This window comes from Apaloderma vittatum, unplaced genomic scaffold (assembly GCF_000703405.1).
Source record: "Apaloderma vittatum isolate BGI_N311 unplaced genomic scaffold, ASM70340v1 scaffold10774, whole genome shotgun sequence".
Lineage (NCBI taxonomy): Eukaryota > Metazoa > Chordata > Aves > Trogoniformes > Trogonidae > Apaloderma > Apaloderma vittatum.
Window position 1 is genome coordinate 1 of NW_009712125.1, and position 17,218 is coordinate 17,218.

General features: G+C 52.6%; 1 protein-coding gene across 1 annotated transcript; it reads right to left on the minus strand.

Annotated features, from left to right (window-relative positions):
• Window positions 1-249: 249 nt before the first annotated feature.
• Window positions 250-16,185, minus strand: RUSC2 (RUN and SH3 domain containing 2). The gene is made up of 12 exons (XM_009867873.1): window positions 14,229-16,185; window positions 11,578-12,366; window positions 10,859-11,059; window positions 9,497-9,640; window positions 8,382-8,458; window positions 6,214-6,388; window positions 5,192-5,297; window positions 4,112-4,158; window positions 1,623-2,595; window positions 775-948; window positions 390-461; window positions 250-358 (listed from the first exon to the last, which is right to left on the minus strand). The coding sequence occupies exons 1-12, from the start codon at window positions 16,183-16,185 to the stop codon at window positions 250-252; spliced, it is 4,824 nt and encodes a 1,607-aa protein (XP_009866175.1).
• Window positions 16,186-17,218: the final 1,033 nt, after the last annotated feature.

A 17,218-nucleotide genomic window follows, 5' to 3' on the forward strand; every position in this document is an offset into this window, starting at 1 on the left:
CCCACTGTGGCTGCATGCACGGCGATGCCTGGCAATGCGAGGTGCAGCTTGCAGAAGACCCTGGGGGGCAAGTTGGCCTTTGGCAGCTGCACAAGGAGGAGCAAGAAGGAACCACCTACGGTTACTGTATTCTGTAATGGCAAGAAAGGTAAGAAACTAGCAAGAAGCTGTGTCTGTTCCTCTGGCAGGGTGGGCTTCCCCAGAGGAGCCTCAGCAGCCCACGGTACTGTACTTGGCCTCCCAGCCGCATCAATAGTCTTCGTCCTCCGGGTGGGTGACGTACATGATGGGCACCAGTCCCTTCTCGGAGCCAAGGCTGCACTGCCGCCAGTCACCATCCACCTTGGAGACCACCTGGCCATTCACCATCCTCCTTGGAGACGCCCTGCAGAATATCCCCTTTGTTGAAGCTCAGCTGTCCTGCCTCGGTGGCAATGTGATGGCACAGAGCTTTCACCTCGCTGCAGGCAGAGGGAAGGGAGGAAGGGTTAGCTCACCCCAGGATGTTCACCCTGCTGAAGCCCAGGGACCTCCGCAGGTACAGAGGAGTGAGAACAACACCCCCACCCTCCCTCCCCTGCCAGACTCCCAGCTGCCCTTCACCTGCAGACTGCAGAGCTGGGGTGGATGGATGCACAGGACGCATCACTGCCCCAAACCATCCCCTAGCCCATGAGCACAAAGGGGTCCAGGCGAACTGCAATGGGAAAAGCTGTGCCAACCCCAGCCCAGCATGTCCCAGCACCAGCAGGATGGTCACGTGGTGCCACTCACCAGGGGGGGTTGGGAGACAGCCCCCGGGCCAGCTGCGCCACGGGGGGCACTTCAGGTGGCTCTGGCCGGGAGGGCTCTGGCTCAGGGGCTGATTCTCGCCACATGCTTGCCCCGACCGTCTGGGCCACCAGCTGGAACACGGACTTGTCCAAGCTCAGCCAGCCAGAGGGCAACCTGCAAGGAGACAGAAGCAGGTAGTGGCAGGGAAGTGTACCCAGGGGCAAGAAGCAGCTGTCCTCATGGCAAGGTCATGCCAGAGATGTCTGGCTCTATGCACAAAGTATGGTGTGGTCCCCAGGCTGTTTCCTGGTGAGGAGAGCTCAGTATCATCCACACACAGCATGGCCTAGACTACAAAGGACATTTCCAGCGGCCATTGAAGCAAGAAGGGTGCAGGTGGAGAGGCAATGTGGAGAGCTCTCAGCTACATGGGGCAACTTTATGCCTCCTCCTCACCCACTGTGTGCAACAGGGATGGCTCTAGGTTCAGTTCTCACTTACTACGCACTTCTGGGAGGGATGAAGTGATGATGGGGATGGTGCAGCAAGAGCCCTTCCCTGAGCGAGGAGGCTTAGGAACCGTGGCAGTGGTACAGCTCAGGCAGGAGACGAAAGCCCGTGAGGTGAACTGAACAAGGATAGGAGCAAAGAGGGGAATAGTGGTGTGACAGGACTTAAGGCAGGCTGGCAGGGCTGGACAGGGGTTACAAACCTCTCTGTTCACACATTGCCTTTGATGTACCACTGCAGTGTACCCCAGCAATTGGCTATTGGCCTGACTCCCACCTGCACTGCTGCAATCTGAGGTTAATCATCCCTCTCCAGCCCCAAACCATCCCTGTTCCTACCTGTTAGGCTGCCTGGGCTCTTTCTGCACCTTCCTGGACCCAAACAAGTGCCCCCACTTGATGGGCTGGCTGCCTTCTGATGCACTGGTGCTGCTCTCCTCTTGGAGGGCTGCTGCTGCTGCTCTCACTCCTTGCTGAGTCCCTGTCTCCTTCTCCTTGCTGCGCTTCAGCTCTGTAAGCACCGAGTCGGGTGGGCTGCCCATCCAGAAGGGCCAGCTCCGTTCCTTCACCTCTTCACTGACCAGCACCTGCTGGGGCTTTTCCGAAGGCTCTTCCACAGCTTCAGGACTTGCCTTGCTGGCAGCCTTGGGCCTTTCCTCCAAGGTGCCCTCAGCAATGGGGCAAGCTTCTGCACCCTCCACCACTCCTTCACGAGGGGGTGGTGCCTTGCGGGTCTCCGCTGACCTGGGCACAGCATTCAAAGCCTTCTTCTCATAGCGGATGAACTTTGAGCCTTCAGCTGAGCCCTCAATGTAAATCTGAGAGCTCTGCATAAGCTGGTACCACCAGCCTGCCTGCTTGTCCTTCTTGCCTTCCCATGTGCTCTCTTGCGTCTTCCTCTGCTCTTCCTCCCTGTCACCATCTCCACAGGAGGCCCCCACTCCCTTGACCCTCTCACTCATGGCTTGCTGGGGACTATGGCCTGGTGAGATGTCAGCATCTCTGGCACCCATTTTGCATACTCCGGGGATGGTGCTGCAGCCATCGGGATCCTCACTGCTACCCCGGGTCCGCATCAGCTGCACGGTGGAGTGCGCAGAAAGCAGCAGGTCCTGCTTCACACGCAGTAGCTCCTTCTGCTGCTGCTGCTCTTTGCCCATCTGCATCAGGTGGTGCTCGAAAAGGAGGTCTAGGTTGAAGGGCAGCAGGGAGAGAGGCTGGAGCAGGAGCAGGAGCTCCTCGAAAAGAGGCTGGCACACACTGTGAGAGAGGCACAAGAAGCCCACTGGCTGGTAGTGTGCCAGGATGATATCTGTAGGGCAAGAGACATTAATTAGAGGAGAGGGCCAAGCCACCAAGGAGCTGCTGAAGCTATGCAGAAAGGAGTTGGACACTAGTTTTCGGACACTACTGTGACTCAAGTGTGAAGCTCAGCAATGAGTCAAGGAGCATCAGATGCTCCCGGTAAACTGGTCCGGGTCCTGCTTCCAGTGATGCCTGCAGCCAGGACCTGCCTGTCAGACTATCCACCAGGACAACCGCTGCCACAAAAAGCCATGGCAGTAGGGTGTGAATAAAGAGCGTCAAAGGATTGGCACACATTAACATTCTCTTCCCCACCTCCCAGAGATGAACAAGATGCTGGAGACCTGACCAGTACCAGTCCTCTGCAGAGATAGGTGTCATGGAGAGCTGAATACAGCCTTTCCAAGGACCTGGCTGGGCTCAAATGCAGATCCTAATAGAAAATAGACCAGCATTTCTACTTGCAGCATTCATCCTTCACTTCATTTGACCTGCAATGCCAGCTTTGTGGTCAGGTCTCACTCCCAGGGAGAGAGCTGTGAACAGGCTTTGCAGCCATTTGGCCCCAGTGAGATAACAAAGTTAGACCACAGGTAGGACTTGCACCTTATCTCCAATGCTTTGGCCTAGCCTTCATCACCCTGACAGCCCTAGCTTTTGCTCATACTTCCAGCTCTGAATGATGGCTTGAAACAGAGGGTCGTCTTCTGCTCCAGAAAACCAGGATGCTTTCTCATGCCGCACTGCTCAGTACAAAGGCGGGTCTGTTCTCCTGCCTGCTCCAGAGAGACGTGCTGACTGCTCATGCAGACCTGGGGAACGTCTGCTGTCAGCCCCCAAACCTGGCAGAAGACACTGGGCTGGACTTCTTTCAGTGCAGGGGGCTGAGCTCGGGCTGACCCAGCAGCACTCTCAGGGGATCCAGCAGGTCGACAGTGTCTGTCTCACTGTGCACTCAGCACTTAGTCATGCTGCTTCTAGGCATCAACCAGCTTGGTCATGCTCCTGGGTTATCTGCATGCTCTGGAAACATTTCTAGCTGAGAAAACAGATACATCCAGTAAACTCTGCTTTTTGTTTGTCAGAAGGTTCTCCTTTCCATTTCTTTCCATTTCCTATGCCTGAAGGATTTTGGCTAAGCATGTGCATTTCCAGCCTTACAAAGCTCTCAGGCACTGGGCAGGGACACACAGAAGTTTCAGAGGGGATGAGATTCAGCCTCCTGCAGGTAGGCTGAGGGATCTGCATTGGAGGTGAGAGCCCTGGGTACCAGCTGCATTGGAGGTGAGAGTCCTGGGAAGGACATGGCTGGCCAGGCTCAGGTACAGGGAGCTGCATGGAGCTTGGATTTCCACCTGGGACTTCCCTGGAGCACTGGGACTGTTTATAGTCTAGTCCTTCAGCTCAGAGCAGAGGGGAGCAGCCTAAGCTGAGAGACCAACAAGAGAAACATATGTCCTTCCTATGCTCTACACTGTGCAGAATTTGACCCCCACTGCAGCCCACAGCCCTCGGGCTCTTACCTTCATGGTTGTAGAGGTGGTTGAACCAGAACTCCAAGGACCGGATACTGTGGGAAGCAAAAACAACCAGGGAAAGAAAGAAAGAGTGAAAATCTATTCACCCCCTCACCTTGTCCTTGCTGTTCTGTAAAAAAGGAGTGTGGCTGGAAAAGCGAATTTATGCATCATGAACCTGTGAACCTCAAGACCTAGGGAAAGGACAGTGGCTCATTCCCATCAGCATGCACTGACCACAGCCACCCACCCTGTCATGGAGCCATCCAGTTTGCTTTACACAAGGCATTGTGCAACCACAACCCCTAAAAACCATGTTTCCGGCAAGCTTCGTCACCATTTACCTCCTATGTTCTCAGCAGAGCTCAGCTTTGCTGAGAAGAGCTCACATGGAAAAGGCAAATCGTCTACAAACACAACCATTACTACAGGCTTGGCCCAAAATATGCCACTATCCTGTGCCAGCAGTGGAGAGCTGGGCCACTCTGGGTGGGGAGAGCAGGGCAGAGCTTGCTCCTGTCTGTAAGGGTCCTCCAACATTTGGAGGTCTTGGGGACTCTGTTCCACTACCACTAGAGTGGAGCAGGGAAGCGCTATCCTAGCAGCACTCACCCCATCACTGGTCAAAAGACATTGCTGCCTCCTTTGGTTTAACACTGGGTGTAGTGCGCACACTCCTTACCCAACCTAGAAGGGCCAGCCTTGAGTCCGGGACTAGGGAAATTTCTTCTTCAGAGCCTCATATCCTGGGATTCACTGCAGCTCCAGAAAGCAGGCATTTAAGCAGGGATTTCCAGGAGTAATTTATGGATACGTTAACATCTAGTCTTTTATGACCCTTGACAGACAGAGTCTTCCCACCCAGTGTTTTGGGGCTAAAACATGCTGGCCTGGTAGGGTATGTTTTAACCCTTCTAGAGTTCCCTGAGAATCACAGCACCTTCCATCCCTCACCTACAGCTGGGGAGTGAATTTCCAGGTTTCCTAAGTCTTTTAATTGGCAACTGTGCCTGCCTGGAGCCAGGGATCAGCGCCTGCTGCCAGCCCTGGACAGTGACATGCAGTCAGCCCAAGGAGCCTGCTTACTTGAGGAGGCCAAAGATGAATGCGTTGAACCTCATGGTATGGTTGGTGAGCTCCACATACTGGCTGATCTTGCTATAGAGGCTGTGCAGCAACTTGGTAGAGGGGCCTATGGAGAGAAGGAAAATGTTCAGATTAGCTGCGGTCAGCAAAGTAAAAATGGCAACATGGGAAGGAGCATCAATGCAAAGAGAGACGTTGGCTGGGTGCCTGTGCCTCTACATGCATTGCCCTTCCACCAAACACCAAGATGAGCTTGCTCTGTGCCAGAAGTTGGGCTCCATAAGAGAGATGGGTTGTGGTCTGTCTCAGATCGCCACTCCAAAACTTTGGTAGAGTTTCAACACTGCAATGACCTGCCTCCCACACTTCATGGGCAGTCACAGCCCTTGGCTCTAAACCAGCAAGTAATCACAATATTGTGGTGGGTGGTTATAATTTGTGGCATCTGCAATCACAGAGATAACCGTACAGTTGGAGATTTGCCAGGAACAGGGTAGGAGGCTTCCCAACCCTAGAGGTAAACTCTCTATGGCACAGAAATCAGCGTGGCCCTGTCATCTGCAACCTCAGAAAGGAGTTATCCTGGATGGCAGCCACTGCTGCAATCCAGGGTGCAGATTGGTACTAGCAGAAGGTGCAGGTGCTGTGGGCATGCTTGAGCTGTGAGCTCAAATTTTCTTAAAGACTAGGCTAGAGCACAACTCTGCCTTACACAGTAAGGGCTAAAGATGAAGGTCTAGAAACACTCTGGGAACTTAGAAGGGGGAAAGGGGCATTTTTTTCATTGCTAGGGCCTGTTACAGGGGAATTTGGAAATTTCAAGGGAAACAACAATAAATATTTGGGCAGAATAGAGCAGTGGCCCTCCCATCTGGTAAGAGAAGGTCAAGGTGCACCCTCTTCTGTGCAAGGAGACGAGTATTATTCCACATGACCATCCTTACAGTCATCCTTCCCCAGCATCTCAAGCCACAACGCAGGAGTATCACAGAGCAACAAGCATCACTGCACACCCTCCATACCTAGCTGGGTGGATGCCTCCACCACGCTCCAGGGGATGTTCCTTCTCTGGCCAATGATCATGTCCAGGACATAAGCCTTGAGCCCGTCACTCAGAATGTCCCGGACAGCAGGGCACAGGTATTTCAGGATGAGATGCCCCACGTTAGGGCTTACGGAGCTGTTCCCAAGTTTGGCCTAAGGGACAACAGGCAACAGGGTGAGTGTTGGTAAGTGCTCTGCACTGTACAGATGCATGCAAACAGTCCCACCCCACTTGTCTACTATAGACACCCAGCAGTCAACATCCAGGCTACAATGATGCTCAGCAGCTCCTTGAACAAGCAGGCTTTTCCTCTTCACCCCTGCTGCCTTGTACACCAGTCCTGGATAGCTTCCTGAAAGATCTGCCCCAGGCTGGGATCAGGCAATAGCTTGACAACAGGACACCCCCACTAGAAAAGATGCCTCATTCTGCCTACAAGTAAAACAAGGCTGCCCTGCTGGAGGAAGAAAAGAGTAGGGTATTTTTCTGCTGCTGTAGATTTTCTTGTTGCTATTTTTGAAGCAGGAAGCAGCAAGCCACATAGGAACTATCAGCAGCGAGGGGTTAAGGAACACTTAACTCAGTGACATGCCGAGCTATAATTCCTAGGGATTACTATAAATAAACAGGGTGAAGGCAAAAATGGATGGACAGAGCTTAGGCTAAGGTGAAGAAGCATGTAAGAGCCCAGCATCAGCAGAGTGGGGATGTATCTTGCTGCATATGGTCTTTGAGCTGCCGAGGGGTCTATTTAATAGGGTCAGTCCCAGCCCTTGCACGTCGTGTTGGTGGTCCCAGTCAGCTGTGTTCAGAGCACAGATTTTACCGGCTGAACTGGAATTATACTGGCCAGTTGGCACAGGTCCACAGAGGGCCTGAACTGACACTGAACTTCTGGGTCAGGAATAATCCTGTCAGATCCATCAAGCGTGGGAGCATCAGCGATAGGTTCTGCCTTTTGACAGGTGAATGCTCAGCCCTTGGCACACTGATGCAGAACTAAACTCCAGGCCAAAAGCACAGCCCCATCTGGGAAGTAAAGCAACGGAGGAATGCTGCCATTATTCCCCAAACCAACAATGAAAGAATAGGAAATTCACAGAGAAGCCCTGAAAAGCTCTGGAAATCCTAACAGCTCCAGTTGCAGCTGCACAGAAATCTCTGCATCAGAAACAATTTTAATTAGGGGCAAATTACCCCGGGCTCTGAGATAAGACTAAATGGGCTTGGAATCTGTCCTAGCCAGGCTTCTCCCCAGGGATGGCACTCCAGGGTAGTTGTCAACATCCAAATAGTGTCACATTGCTGCCCCAGAGTCCCCCGACTGAAGCAGAGCATTCAGCATTGAGAGGACAGAGCACCAACATGCTGAGTGTCATGGGACTGCAAACACTGCCTGGTACAAAAAGAAGAAAACTTGCTCTGCTTCCATATTATTCCAGAAATGGGTGATGGAAGAAGCATACATCAAAGACAGCCAGGCAATCTAGATGCATTCTGAAGCAAGTGGGTTCATGGTAAATGCTCAAAGGGATGCTCACCTGCTCCAGACAGGCAATGACTGATGTAGTTTTTAATCATTATGGAGCCCTGTAACACATCAAGGGTCTGGGGACACTGTACTGTGTCCAGGCACCAGTCTCAGGACAGAATCATGGAATGTGTGGAGCAGGGAGACACAACTCTCCACTGTATGAGGAAAAAGAGCTGGTGTACTGCAAAAGTCCTGCTGGTCTGGTATTCTTTCTTATAAAGAGCCATGAGTAAGTACATACGAAAGAGTCAAATCAGAGCACACATATGTAACATTTGCGCTTAATACTCTCACCAGCCTACAATTACTTTCAACTCAGAGACTATCTAAGATGGACATTATTCCTATGTGTTTACCAGACCTCAACGAATTTCCCTTCCCTAGGTTCTTCTGATCTTCTTTTAAATCCGTGTACTCTTTTAGCTCCCCTAGCATCATGCAGCAGGAACTGTCACAGATCTGCTGCATGGCGTACCACCGCCTCTGTTTGGTCTGCTCTTGGTACTGCTACCTTCATCAGACACCCTATAGTTTTTGACTGGAAGAGAATGGAGAGACAATCTTTTCTCCAACCTCTCTGTGTCACTCAAGGTGTTTAAAACAGGACATACCTTCACCCCTGGATCCCTGCTGGTTCCAAAGTGAGCCACAATCAGGTCAACAGCAGTGTTGATTGCCTTCACGAGACCTAGAAGGAAAAAATGAGTCAGGGAGCTATCTGAGGGGCTTCTAGGACAGACCCTGACCAAACACTTCAAGAAGAAATCAGGCAGGGGCATTTCAAGCCCATGTTAGCTCTCTCCATCAAAAACAAGCAGAGCCCCTCCTAACTCCTCACTAAATATGTCCCTGCTGGTTCCAACACTCACCTCTCAGCCTGACAGCAGGAAAACCTTTGGAAATGGCCAAAGCACAAGATAGCCTGTCAATATTCCCAAGGGACATGGACCACTACCTCCACACACCATACCCTGAGGGAGCAGAGATGGGGTCTGAGGCAATGAGTCTTTTGCTGATCTCATTCTACAGGGTGGCAGGGCAGAAGCCATGCATTTGGCAAGTAACAAACCAGTGGTGGGTAATCTGACATCTGTGTCAGTGTGATGGAAGAACACAAGCGTAATGGAGAGGAAAGCTGCCATCTGGTAATCATCAACACATAGCTGGCAAAGGCATGGGAACCTTTCTGCACATCCCTTGCCTCTGAAATTATACTGAGTCAGCCCAGTCCCCAGTCCTGCCTGTAGCATGGGTCTCATCACAGACACATCTTGTCCTGCTTTGGAATCCTTTCTCCCACCCCTTTTTATAAACAATTTACCATGTAGGACCCAACAGACCTTTTACCTAAATTACAAAATCTCAGACTAGCACATCTGGAACATCCAACAGATACACACGTCTGCCCTTGTACACTGAGACAGGAGTGGCAGCATGCTCTGCCTTAGGATCATACTCCTGTGCCTGCCTGATCTCTCTTGTGGAATTCAGATCCTTTCTATTCGTACTTCTTGGGACAAGCAGCTCAACCATACTCCATGGCACATTTCATGGTGCAGAGAACACAAGAACCTGTGTGGAAATGACCATCAGTCCAGGGGATATGATGCTGCAGTAGAGAAGCGCAGGGAAAGAAACCATTATGTCCACAGAACTAGACAGAGAGAAGCACTGTTCACCTTATGCTGTCCTACACCACACTCAGCCACGAGATGCATGGACTCACCCTTCTTCTGCAGCAAGTCGATGGAGATGGACTCTGTGTTGCCATCTGGGGAGAGGCAGAACTCAGCAGGGGGTTTCTCTGCTAGCGAGAAGTAGTCAGGGAAGAAGTCAGTGTAGGTAAGCTGGAGCTGCCTCATAGGCTGTCCTGCAGAGCCAAGACAAGGGAGAAGGATCAGCCCCAAGCCCTCGTACCAAAGCCTCTCCGACTTTGTTTGCTTTTCCCAGAAGTGCCCCGCACCAGCAGCAGTCTTCACCCCAGCCTGCCCAAGGCTGCGACAGCAAGGCTACAGGCTTGTTACCCTCCCAGCAATGGTTTGCAATATGAGCCTGTACAGTTCAACCCCACAGCCCACCCAACATCCAGCTCCACCTTGACTGGGGGGCCATGGGCACTGGAAGATGCTGCGAGAGGTTCATCCGCATGGGCTGGGGAAAACTGGTGCTTGCTGGATCAGACTCTCAGGGCTCCTGTGCAGACAGACCCAGCAAGGGGGGTCAAAAGTAGAGCACAGAGAGAATCCCTACATGACATGCACAGGGAGCAAACTACATATATTCTGCCTGTCCCGAGGGATGGCCTCTGTTTCCAATAGATGACTTCCGTAGGAGCTCTTTCATGTGCTTGACTTCCATCCGGTTGATTCCCCAGCTCTGCGCTAGGCATCTTCCCGTGAAGAAGGGATGGAGAAACTGTTTGGCTAGGCAGAGTGAGGTGTAGAACTTTGGGGAATGCCCTTCATGACCTGAGGCTGTCCTGAAGAACACTCTCTCTCCCACAGACAGACCACACTGCCCTTCCAAGAGGACTCTCAAAGGTTCAGCCAAAAGCAACCTGCCCCTCTCAACCCTTCAGGACACGGAAGACCTTAAGGGCAAAGCATGGAGCCCCATGGAGCCCTCCAGTGTTGCCAGCTGCTCCAGGAAAGCTACATCCCAGCACCTAGGATGCTGCCAGGGTTGGGGCAGATGGGTAGACACTGTGGAGCACAAACATAAGATCTCCAAGGGCCACAACTCCTGTGTGAGACACAAATTGTAAGGTCGACACCACGCAGGGGTACTTGTTGAGGTCTGAACAGGCTTATGAGTCATTCACTTTCCCCTTCAATCCAGCCCAGAGTCAGACCTGACTGCTCTCAGCTTGTAGAGAAGACGGGAGGCTCCATACCAATTGTACCCATCAGTGAAGCAATTTTCATATTCTTCTTGAAACCCTTGGACCTGCTGTGAGCAGATGCATCATCTCTCCTGCTCGGAGCAGGCAGAGCAGTGCTGAAGACAGGCTGAACTTGAGCCCCAAGGGATACAAAACCTGAGCCCTAAGGTCACCTCCCCAGAGCCCCAGCAGAAAGGCAGTGCGCACCGTTCAGCTTGCAGTGGAAATGGCTGGTGTTGAGAGTGCCAGGGAGCTCAAAGATGGGGTTCCCCCGATTCAGTCGAGGCTCTTGCTGCCTCCTGTCTAGGCTGCCTGCTAAGCTGGGGAGCCCCGAAATGCGGTCCAGGCCCAGGGGGTTCCTCCGCCTGTACTCCCGCCACTTCAGCGCTTGGGGAGAGAGGTGGTTCGCTAAGATGCCACAGGGAGTGAGCACCATATGGAAGGAGGTGAGCAAAAGGGAGGACATGGAAAGGAAATGGGGATAGAGAAGATGAGAAAGAGGAAGGACAGAGAAAGAGAGCACATTAGTTAAAACTCCAGCAGCGTTTCAGGACGTTAGCACACATACATGGAGGGAGGCGGAGGCCACAGCCTGGCAGAGCAGGGCAGGAGCCTGGGTGGCCTCATGGCTGTGGGCATAGAGGGAGCAGATTTGGGGTGCAAGCACCTGGTGTGGGGTGCTTTAAGATCAGTAGCCCCACGCTACCCTCTCCGGAGACACACTGAGTTGGGACTGGAGGGACATGCTCTTAGTGTAGGACTTTCTTTTGCCGGCAAAGTGATGGTAGGGGCTGTTGGACACTGCAGCACACTCAGATTAAATTTTGCCCTGGGTTGTGGTTATAAGAGAGGATGGTACTACAGGGAGCAGAGGCAGGGAGCTGCAGATGTTCCAGACTAGCATGTCCTGGTGGATGGATACCTACCATTGAGGGGCCGTATTCCCACGCTGCTCAGGGCACCAGAGCTGCTGGTCTCACTGCCACTTCTCCAGTGAGGATCTGTCTGGCCTCCTACCCTGCTCATGGGCAAACCACCCACCGAGAGGGGTGGGAGGGACACACTGTGGAGTCGGTACTCAGAGAGAAGTGGGCTTGGCTCCAGCGGTGCCTCCTTCTTGGGGACCGGCTTGGGATTCTCCTTTTGCCTCAGGGCATCAGATTTGGTGGCTTGGGAGGGCTGCATGGCACTGATAGCAGGGGAAGACCTGGTGGGAAGCAGGCTGGCAGAGATGGGGCAGGACCTGCTCCTGGGGGGCTGGCTCTCTCCAGCTCTCTCTGTGGTGGGTGAGGAAGAGGAATCCTCGCTTTGAAAGAAAGGCACGTTGCATCGCACAGGAGAGTAACTCCCCAGTGGGGACGGCCGGGTTGTCTCGGGGGCAGGCTTCTTAACGCAGCCATCATTGCGGGAGGCAGCTCCATCCACTGAGCGCTGGGTCAGGAGTGCGCCATGGGCTTGGCTCCCCGCCACCACTGCCTGCTCTGCTGAGGCGGCCGAGGCTGAGGACTGGGAGTTGGAGGAGATCTGCTGGCTGGCAGGCCGGTTGCTGGACAAGCTGTAGAGCTGGGAAAGGCTGGAGGCAAAATGGCTGTGCAGAGCACGGGCCTTGGGTGGCTTGCTGAAATGGTGCTGGAAAACGAAGGGCTGGATGGGCAGAGTTGTGGGACGCTGGTCCTTGCTGTAGCGTACCACGGGCTTGCTGTCTATGCCACCACCTTTGAGGAGAGAAAGAGGGACAGAGTATGAGGATAGGCAGGGGGACAGTCATCGTCAGCCAGGCTGATCACAGGCAAAAGGGAATGTGCTCTCAGCTGTAGGAGGAAGAGGATGAGCTAGATGCCAGAGACACATGCAGAGTTGTTCTGGTCTGAGCTCCTATGAGCATCATGAGCTTGCAGGGTAAAGACATGTGGCCCCAAATTCAGAGTTTCCAGCTGCCTGGAAGGGTAAAACGCTGCACAAGGAGCTATCTCTCCTTGTGGGGTCACCAGCTTCACACCACTTCCCCACCCCTTGCCGTGAGGGCAAAGTCATGGCCTTGTGTGCCTGCCCTTGACCTGTCTTTGCCCTGGCTGTACCATAGAGCCATGGCCCAAAGCACCATGGTATGGCAAGACTCCTTATCCTGAACGACTGTCCCCTTCCGCACATGCTGAGAACTCATCCAGTTGAGCGCAAGCATTGCATGCCACAGCACCACAGCTCTGCATCCCACATCACACAAGGTGCAGTCAGAAAGACTGCTTGCTTCCCCTTCTTCCTCCCTCTTTTTTCTCCTGTAACTGTTCCTGCTCTGAACACAGAGCTTCCTTCATCCGCCTGCCTGTAACAGACCCATGCAGTGTGTTCCCAAAGAAAGCACACACCACAGCAGAAAAAGAAGAGCTTCCAACCCTGGGAAGCGCAGGTCTGCTCCAGAAGAAGATGGACAGGGATGTCCTAAGGGAGTGTGCTGGGCTGATCTCCTATGAATGCATGCCTCCAGCTGCTGGTGGGGCCACAACATCCCAAGGGACACAACTGAAGCGTGACACACTGTACATTCAGTGCAGAACACAAACAACACTGGATGCACACATGGGGCTGACTGGGATCCCTCATCACCAGCCATGTTGCATTCTAGCGTAGTGTGGCACCTTCCTTGCTTCCCCCTGCACTCCTCCAGCCCACAGCAAATCCTGGGACAAAGAACTCATCCTAAGCACTGCCCTGGTGTTAACTGCTGCAGTCTGGTCAGAGGCATTTTAGACAGGCTCTTACCTGTGCAGCAGATTCAAGAACCATCTAGGCAGAGACACAAGTCTCCTGCCATGCTGGTGAAATGTCCACACCTCTGGTGGGCCTGTTGCACAGCCTCCTCAGCAGGACAAATATGGCAATAACAAAGTGGAAAGCTACTAACATATTACACGTTTTTCTGCAGAGGGAACTGTGGCAATTGCCCACCATAAGAACCTTTGCTGCAATCTAATGCACTGTAGACAACATGACCAGAATATTCCAGAAGAGACACACAGCTCCTCCAACCTTTCCAGGACTTGTGCTGTAAGCCAGCAGAGACAATGTGAGCTCCCTGACCCTAAACTGAATGGAGACTGCTGGCTATGCCTCTTCCCTCTCCACCACTGCCCCACGTAGCTCCAAAGAAAAAAGGCTAAAAACTCCTAAATGGCTCCCTTCCTTCCATCTGCTGAGAACATGACTCTGCTGAGCATCTTCACATCTCAGTCTGAGGAGCTAAAGGCAGGTGACTCTCATGGACCAAGAACACCCTGGAAGGGAGACGATTCCTCAAGCTGCACAGATCATAAGTGGTAACACTACGTCCTCCCTTATATGATATGAGAGGTTTGGACAAAACCTCAGGAGGTTTTAGAAACAGAAGGACAAGACACTTGCACTGATCTGGGTCTAGAATAAGCACAGCAGGGCTTTGCCACAGAGAGTGGTAGACCAGGAAACAAACTGTACAGGCACTGGTCTCCCACTGCTGTGCAGGTTCTTGTGCTTCTCCCCTCATGCCCCAAAGAGCAGCCTTTCTTTTTACTACTCCACTCCACCTAGTTTGTGTCCTTACCATCCGCTCGGGCTCTGATATCTCTTTGTCCATGGCCACTGGCAGAGCCACCTGAGAAGCTGGCATCTGCCTCCATCAGCAGGGAGAGAGAGGCTTGCTCACCTGCCCCATGCCCACTGGGGACCTTCTCACTGGAGACCGAGTCTTTGGTGGAACACAAAGCCTGGTTATCCCCAAAAGTGTGATTCAAACAGAAGCCCTCGCAGCTCCGGTTCAGGCGATGGATGAAGGGCATGGGTGGAAGACTTTGACTGCGGCGAGCTCTTTCTTCAAGGAAGGTTGGGCAATCCCGCTGTGTTTCAGGGATAGGGGAGAACTCCAAGGAGGAATCACCACTGGACCGGAGTGGTGGGGAGGTGCCATTCTTTTTCCGGCCTTTAGCTAGTTCAGCAAAAGATGTCACTCGCTTTGGGGGAGAACTCTGGATGGGTATTGCTGGACTTTCACTCAGCTTGACTGGACAGCTCACCATGCGCTCCAAAGAGCCCAGTCTGCTGCTGGGACTTCTGTCCAGGTTCTGATCATAGCTCCTGGAGCGCTGTCGGCTTGTGTTGAGGTTGGGTGGTGACACATTAACGTACACTTGACCCTCAATTGTGTTCTGGGTAGACTCTCCCTTTGCCTCCTCTTCACTGCACTCCACGTTCCCTTCTTCTTGTCTCAGGTCAGGCCTTCTAAACAGATAGTATTCAGTGGGCTGAGCTGGGCTACCTTTGGTATGGTCTTCCGAGCAGCTAGTGATGGAAGATCCTGCTGGGCTGGGGGATGACTGGGAAGACAAGTCACACGTGACTAACTTGTAATAATTTTGAGTAGCCACAACGAGCCGTGCTTGGCTCTGGAAGCAGGCCGTGAGGTCTGAGCTCTCCGAAGTGCAAGGCTCACAGTGGAGGTGGTAGGAGTTGCAGTTAGCATCAAGGACAGGCGAGGAGGAGTGTTGACACCCACACACCTTCTCTGAACTCTCTGGGTGATGCGACTCGCAAGACATCTTGGATTCTGTGGGTGATGAATGCAAATCCAGGTAAAAAGCTCCTGTGTCTGAGTGGCTGCAGAAAGAAGAGTCACAGGACAGGTTGGCTGAATTCAGGTTAGATTGAGGATGGCCATTCATTTTGTTGTAGAGAGCACTGAAGTTCACCAGCACCCCATCAGAGCTGTTGCAGGAAGAGTCACTGATGTATCCCATCTGTTGGTCAATCACTTCAGACTGACTCGATGAACTGTAGCAGCGACAGTGCTGGAGCTCTGAGCTGGAACAGCTGCACGTCCGGCTGTGCAGGGCATCCTGATTCCTCAGCGATTCGCCTGTGTTCTGGTTCCACTCCTGGTCACCACCATCGAAGGAGAAGCTGGAGGAGCTGCCACGATGGCAGCTGCATTCATCCAGCTCCATGCGTTCTGAGGCCTGGTGGCATCTATTTGCATTATTCCTCTTCTGGACATCATCACTGCTGATTCTGTCCTCTTGTCCATCTACTATACTGGACCGGCTGGCCATGTTCCAGGATTTCACAATGTGGTTGGAGTCGTGGAGGTGGAAAGGAGGCAAGGCCAGCTCGTGCAGATGAAAGGGAGGTTGGCCAGTAACAAGTGAGTTGTGAAGGTGGAAAGATTTTTGACCCAAGTCATCCCCAAAGATGCTGAGATCTTCACCCTCACTCAATCGCTTACTGACACTGGGGACAATCAAATCCCTCGCTTTGCCTTCTTTGTTGTCTGAGGCCTCTGCTGAAGTTTCAGAGGTCTGGAGGAAACTGCTGTACACCAAGGAGTCAGTCTGTGAAAGGTCTCTGTCTGGAAGGGCAGAGGTCCGTGTAACGCTGAGCTCTGGCTGGCAGAAGGGGTTGGTCCTTTTGCTCACGGAGCAGCACTGTCTATCAGGGACCTGGCAATGGACCAGGGGAATGTGATGGACAATCAGCGTCTCACCAGTCAGTTTGGGTGGACTATCCATGATGAGGAATGCTCTTCAGGACATCAGTTAAGCTGGTGCTACCCATGGACAGGTAGGGCTGCACATGAGAGGCAGGGAGGACACTTCTCATGAGGGAATTCAGATACCTAGAGAGACACAAAACCAGAAAACAAGTCACCTCTCTGGAAAGGCAGTGACTATTTAAAGCATCCTTGGTTTGACTGAAGACTTTGTGTGCTGAGGAGGACCAAACAGACTGGTCCTTGTCAGCACAAGTACCCAAGTACAAGGTCCTGAGCTGTCCTTCTTCGGGGAAAGTATCACAATGTAAGACAAACACATCTCCCTCCCGGCAGACTCCTGGGACAACACTCGCGCTCTCAAACTGAAGTGGCCAAAGGGCTGCACAGGCTTTGGGCCAAATGAAGACCCCACTGCAGATGGTACCGAAGGCTCACAAGAAAACATGCAGATGGCACAGAGTCTGAAATGAAGCGCTGCACTCTGAGGAGAACGATCCATCTTCTCATACGGGATTAAATTATCTTTGCCTCCTGTTAGGTACCTTGCACTTAAAACGAATTTAGGAACTAAACAGTGAACTGCACTGCCAGACTTCACCATGTTACAGACACACAATTCCAGGCAGAGACTAGAAAGCAGGAACAGATCGCAACAGGAAGCCAGGAACTACCATTCCTCTCCAAAACCCAGGAGCCCTCAAGAGGACCTGAGCTCTTTTAATGGTGCCAGGTGAGCATGCCAAATCATGCAACGACTTATGTGCACGAGTGCCTCTCACCTGAAAAGGAGCAAGTAACTTCAGTGGAGCCATGGGGAGGCACTGTTGATGGTTAAATAGGTCCATTGCCTTCTACTGACCTTTTGTCTCAGCTCAAACTGTTTCCTCTTATGGTACAGGGCACCTGGTTTACAGTTCTTTGACACTTCGTCACATTACTGTGTAAGCCCCCTTCTTGGAAGTGTCCAAGGCCAGGTTGGACAGGGCTTTGACTGATCTGGTCTAGTGGGAGGTGTTCCTGCTCAGGGCTAGGAGGGTTGAAACTATATG

Coding starts and splice junctions, on each gene's coding strand:
- RUSC2 (XM_009867873.1), bottom strand. CDS start 16,185: ATGGATAGTCCACCCAAACTGACTGGTGAGACGCTGATTGTCCATCAC. Junction 6,389..8,381: donor GCAGGGATCCAGGGGTGAAG/GTATGTCCTGTT, acceptor GTTGTCCCTTAG/GCCAAACTTGGGAACAGCTC. Junction 949..1,622: donor GAGCCCAGGCAGCCTAACAG/GTAGGAACAGGG, acceptor GTCTCCTTGCAG/GTTGCCCTCTGGCTGGCTGA.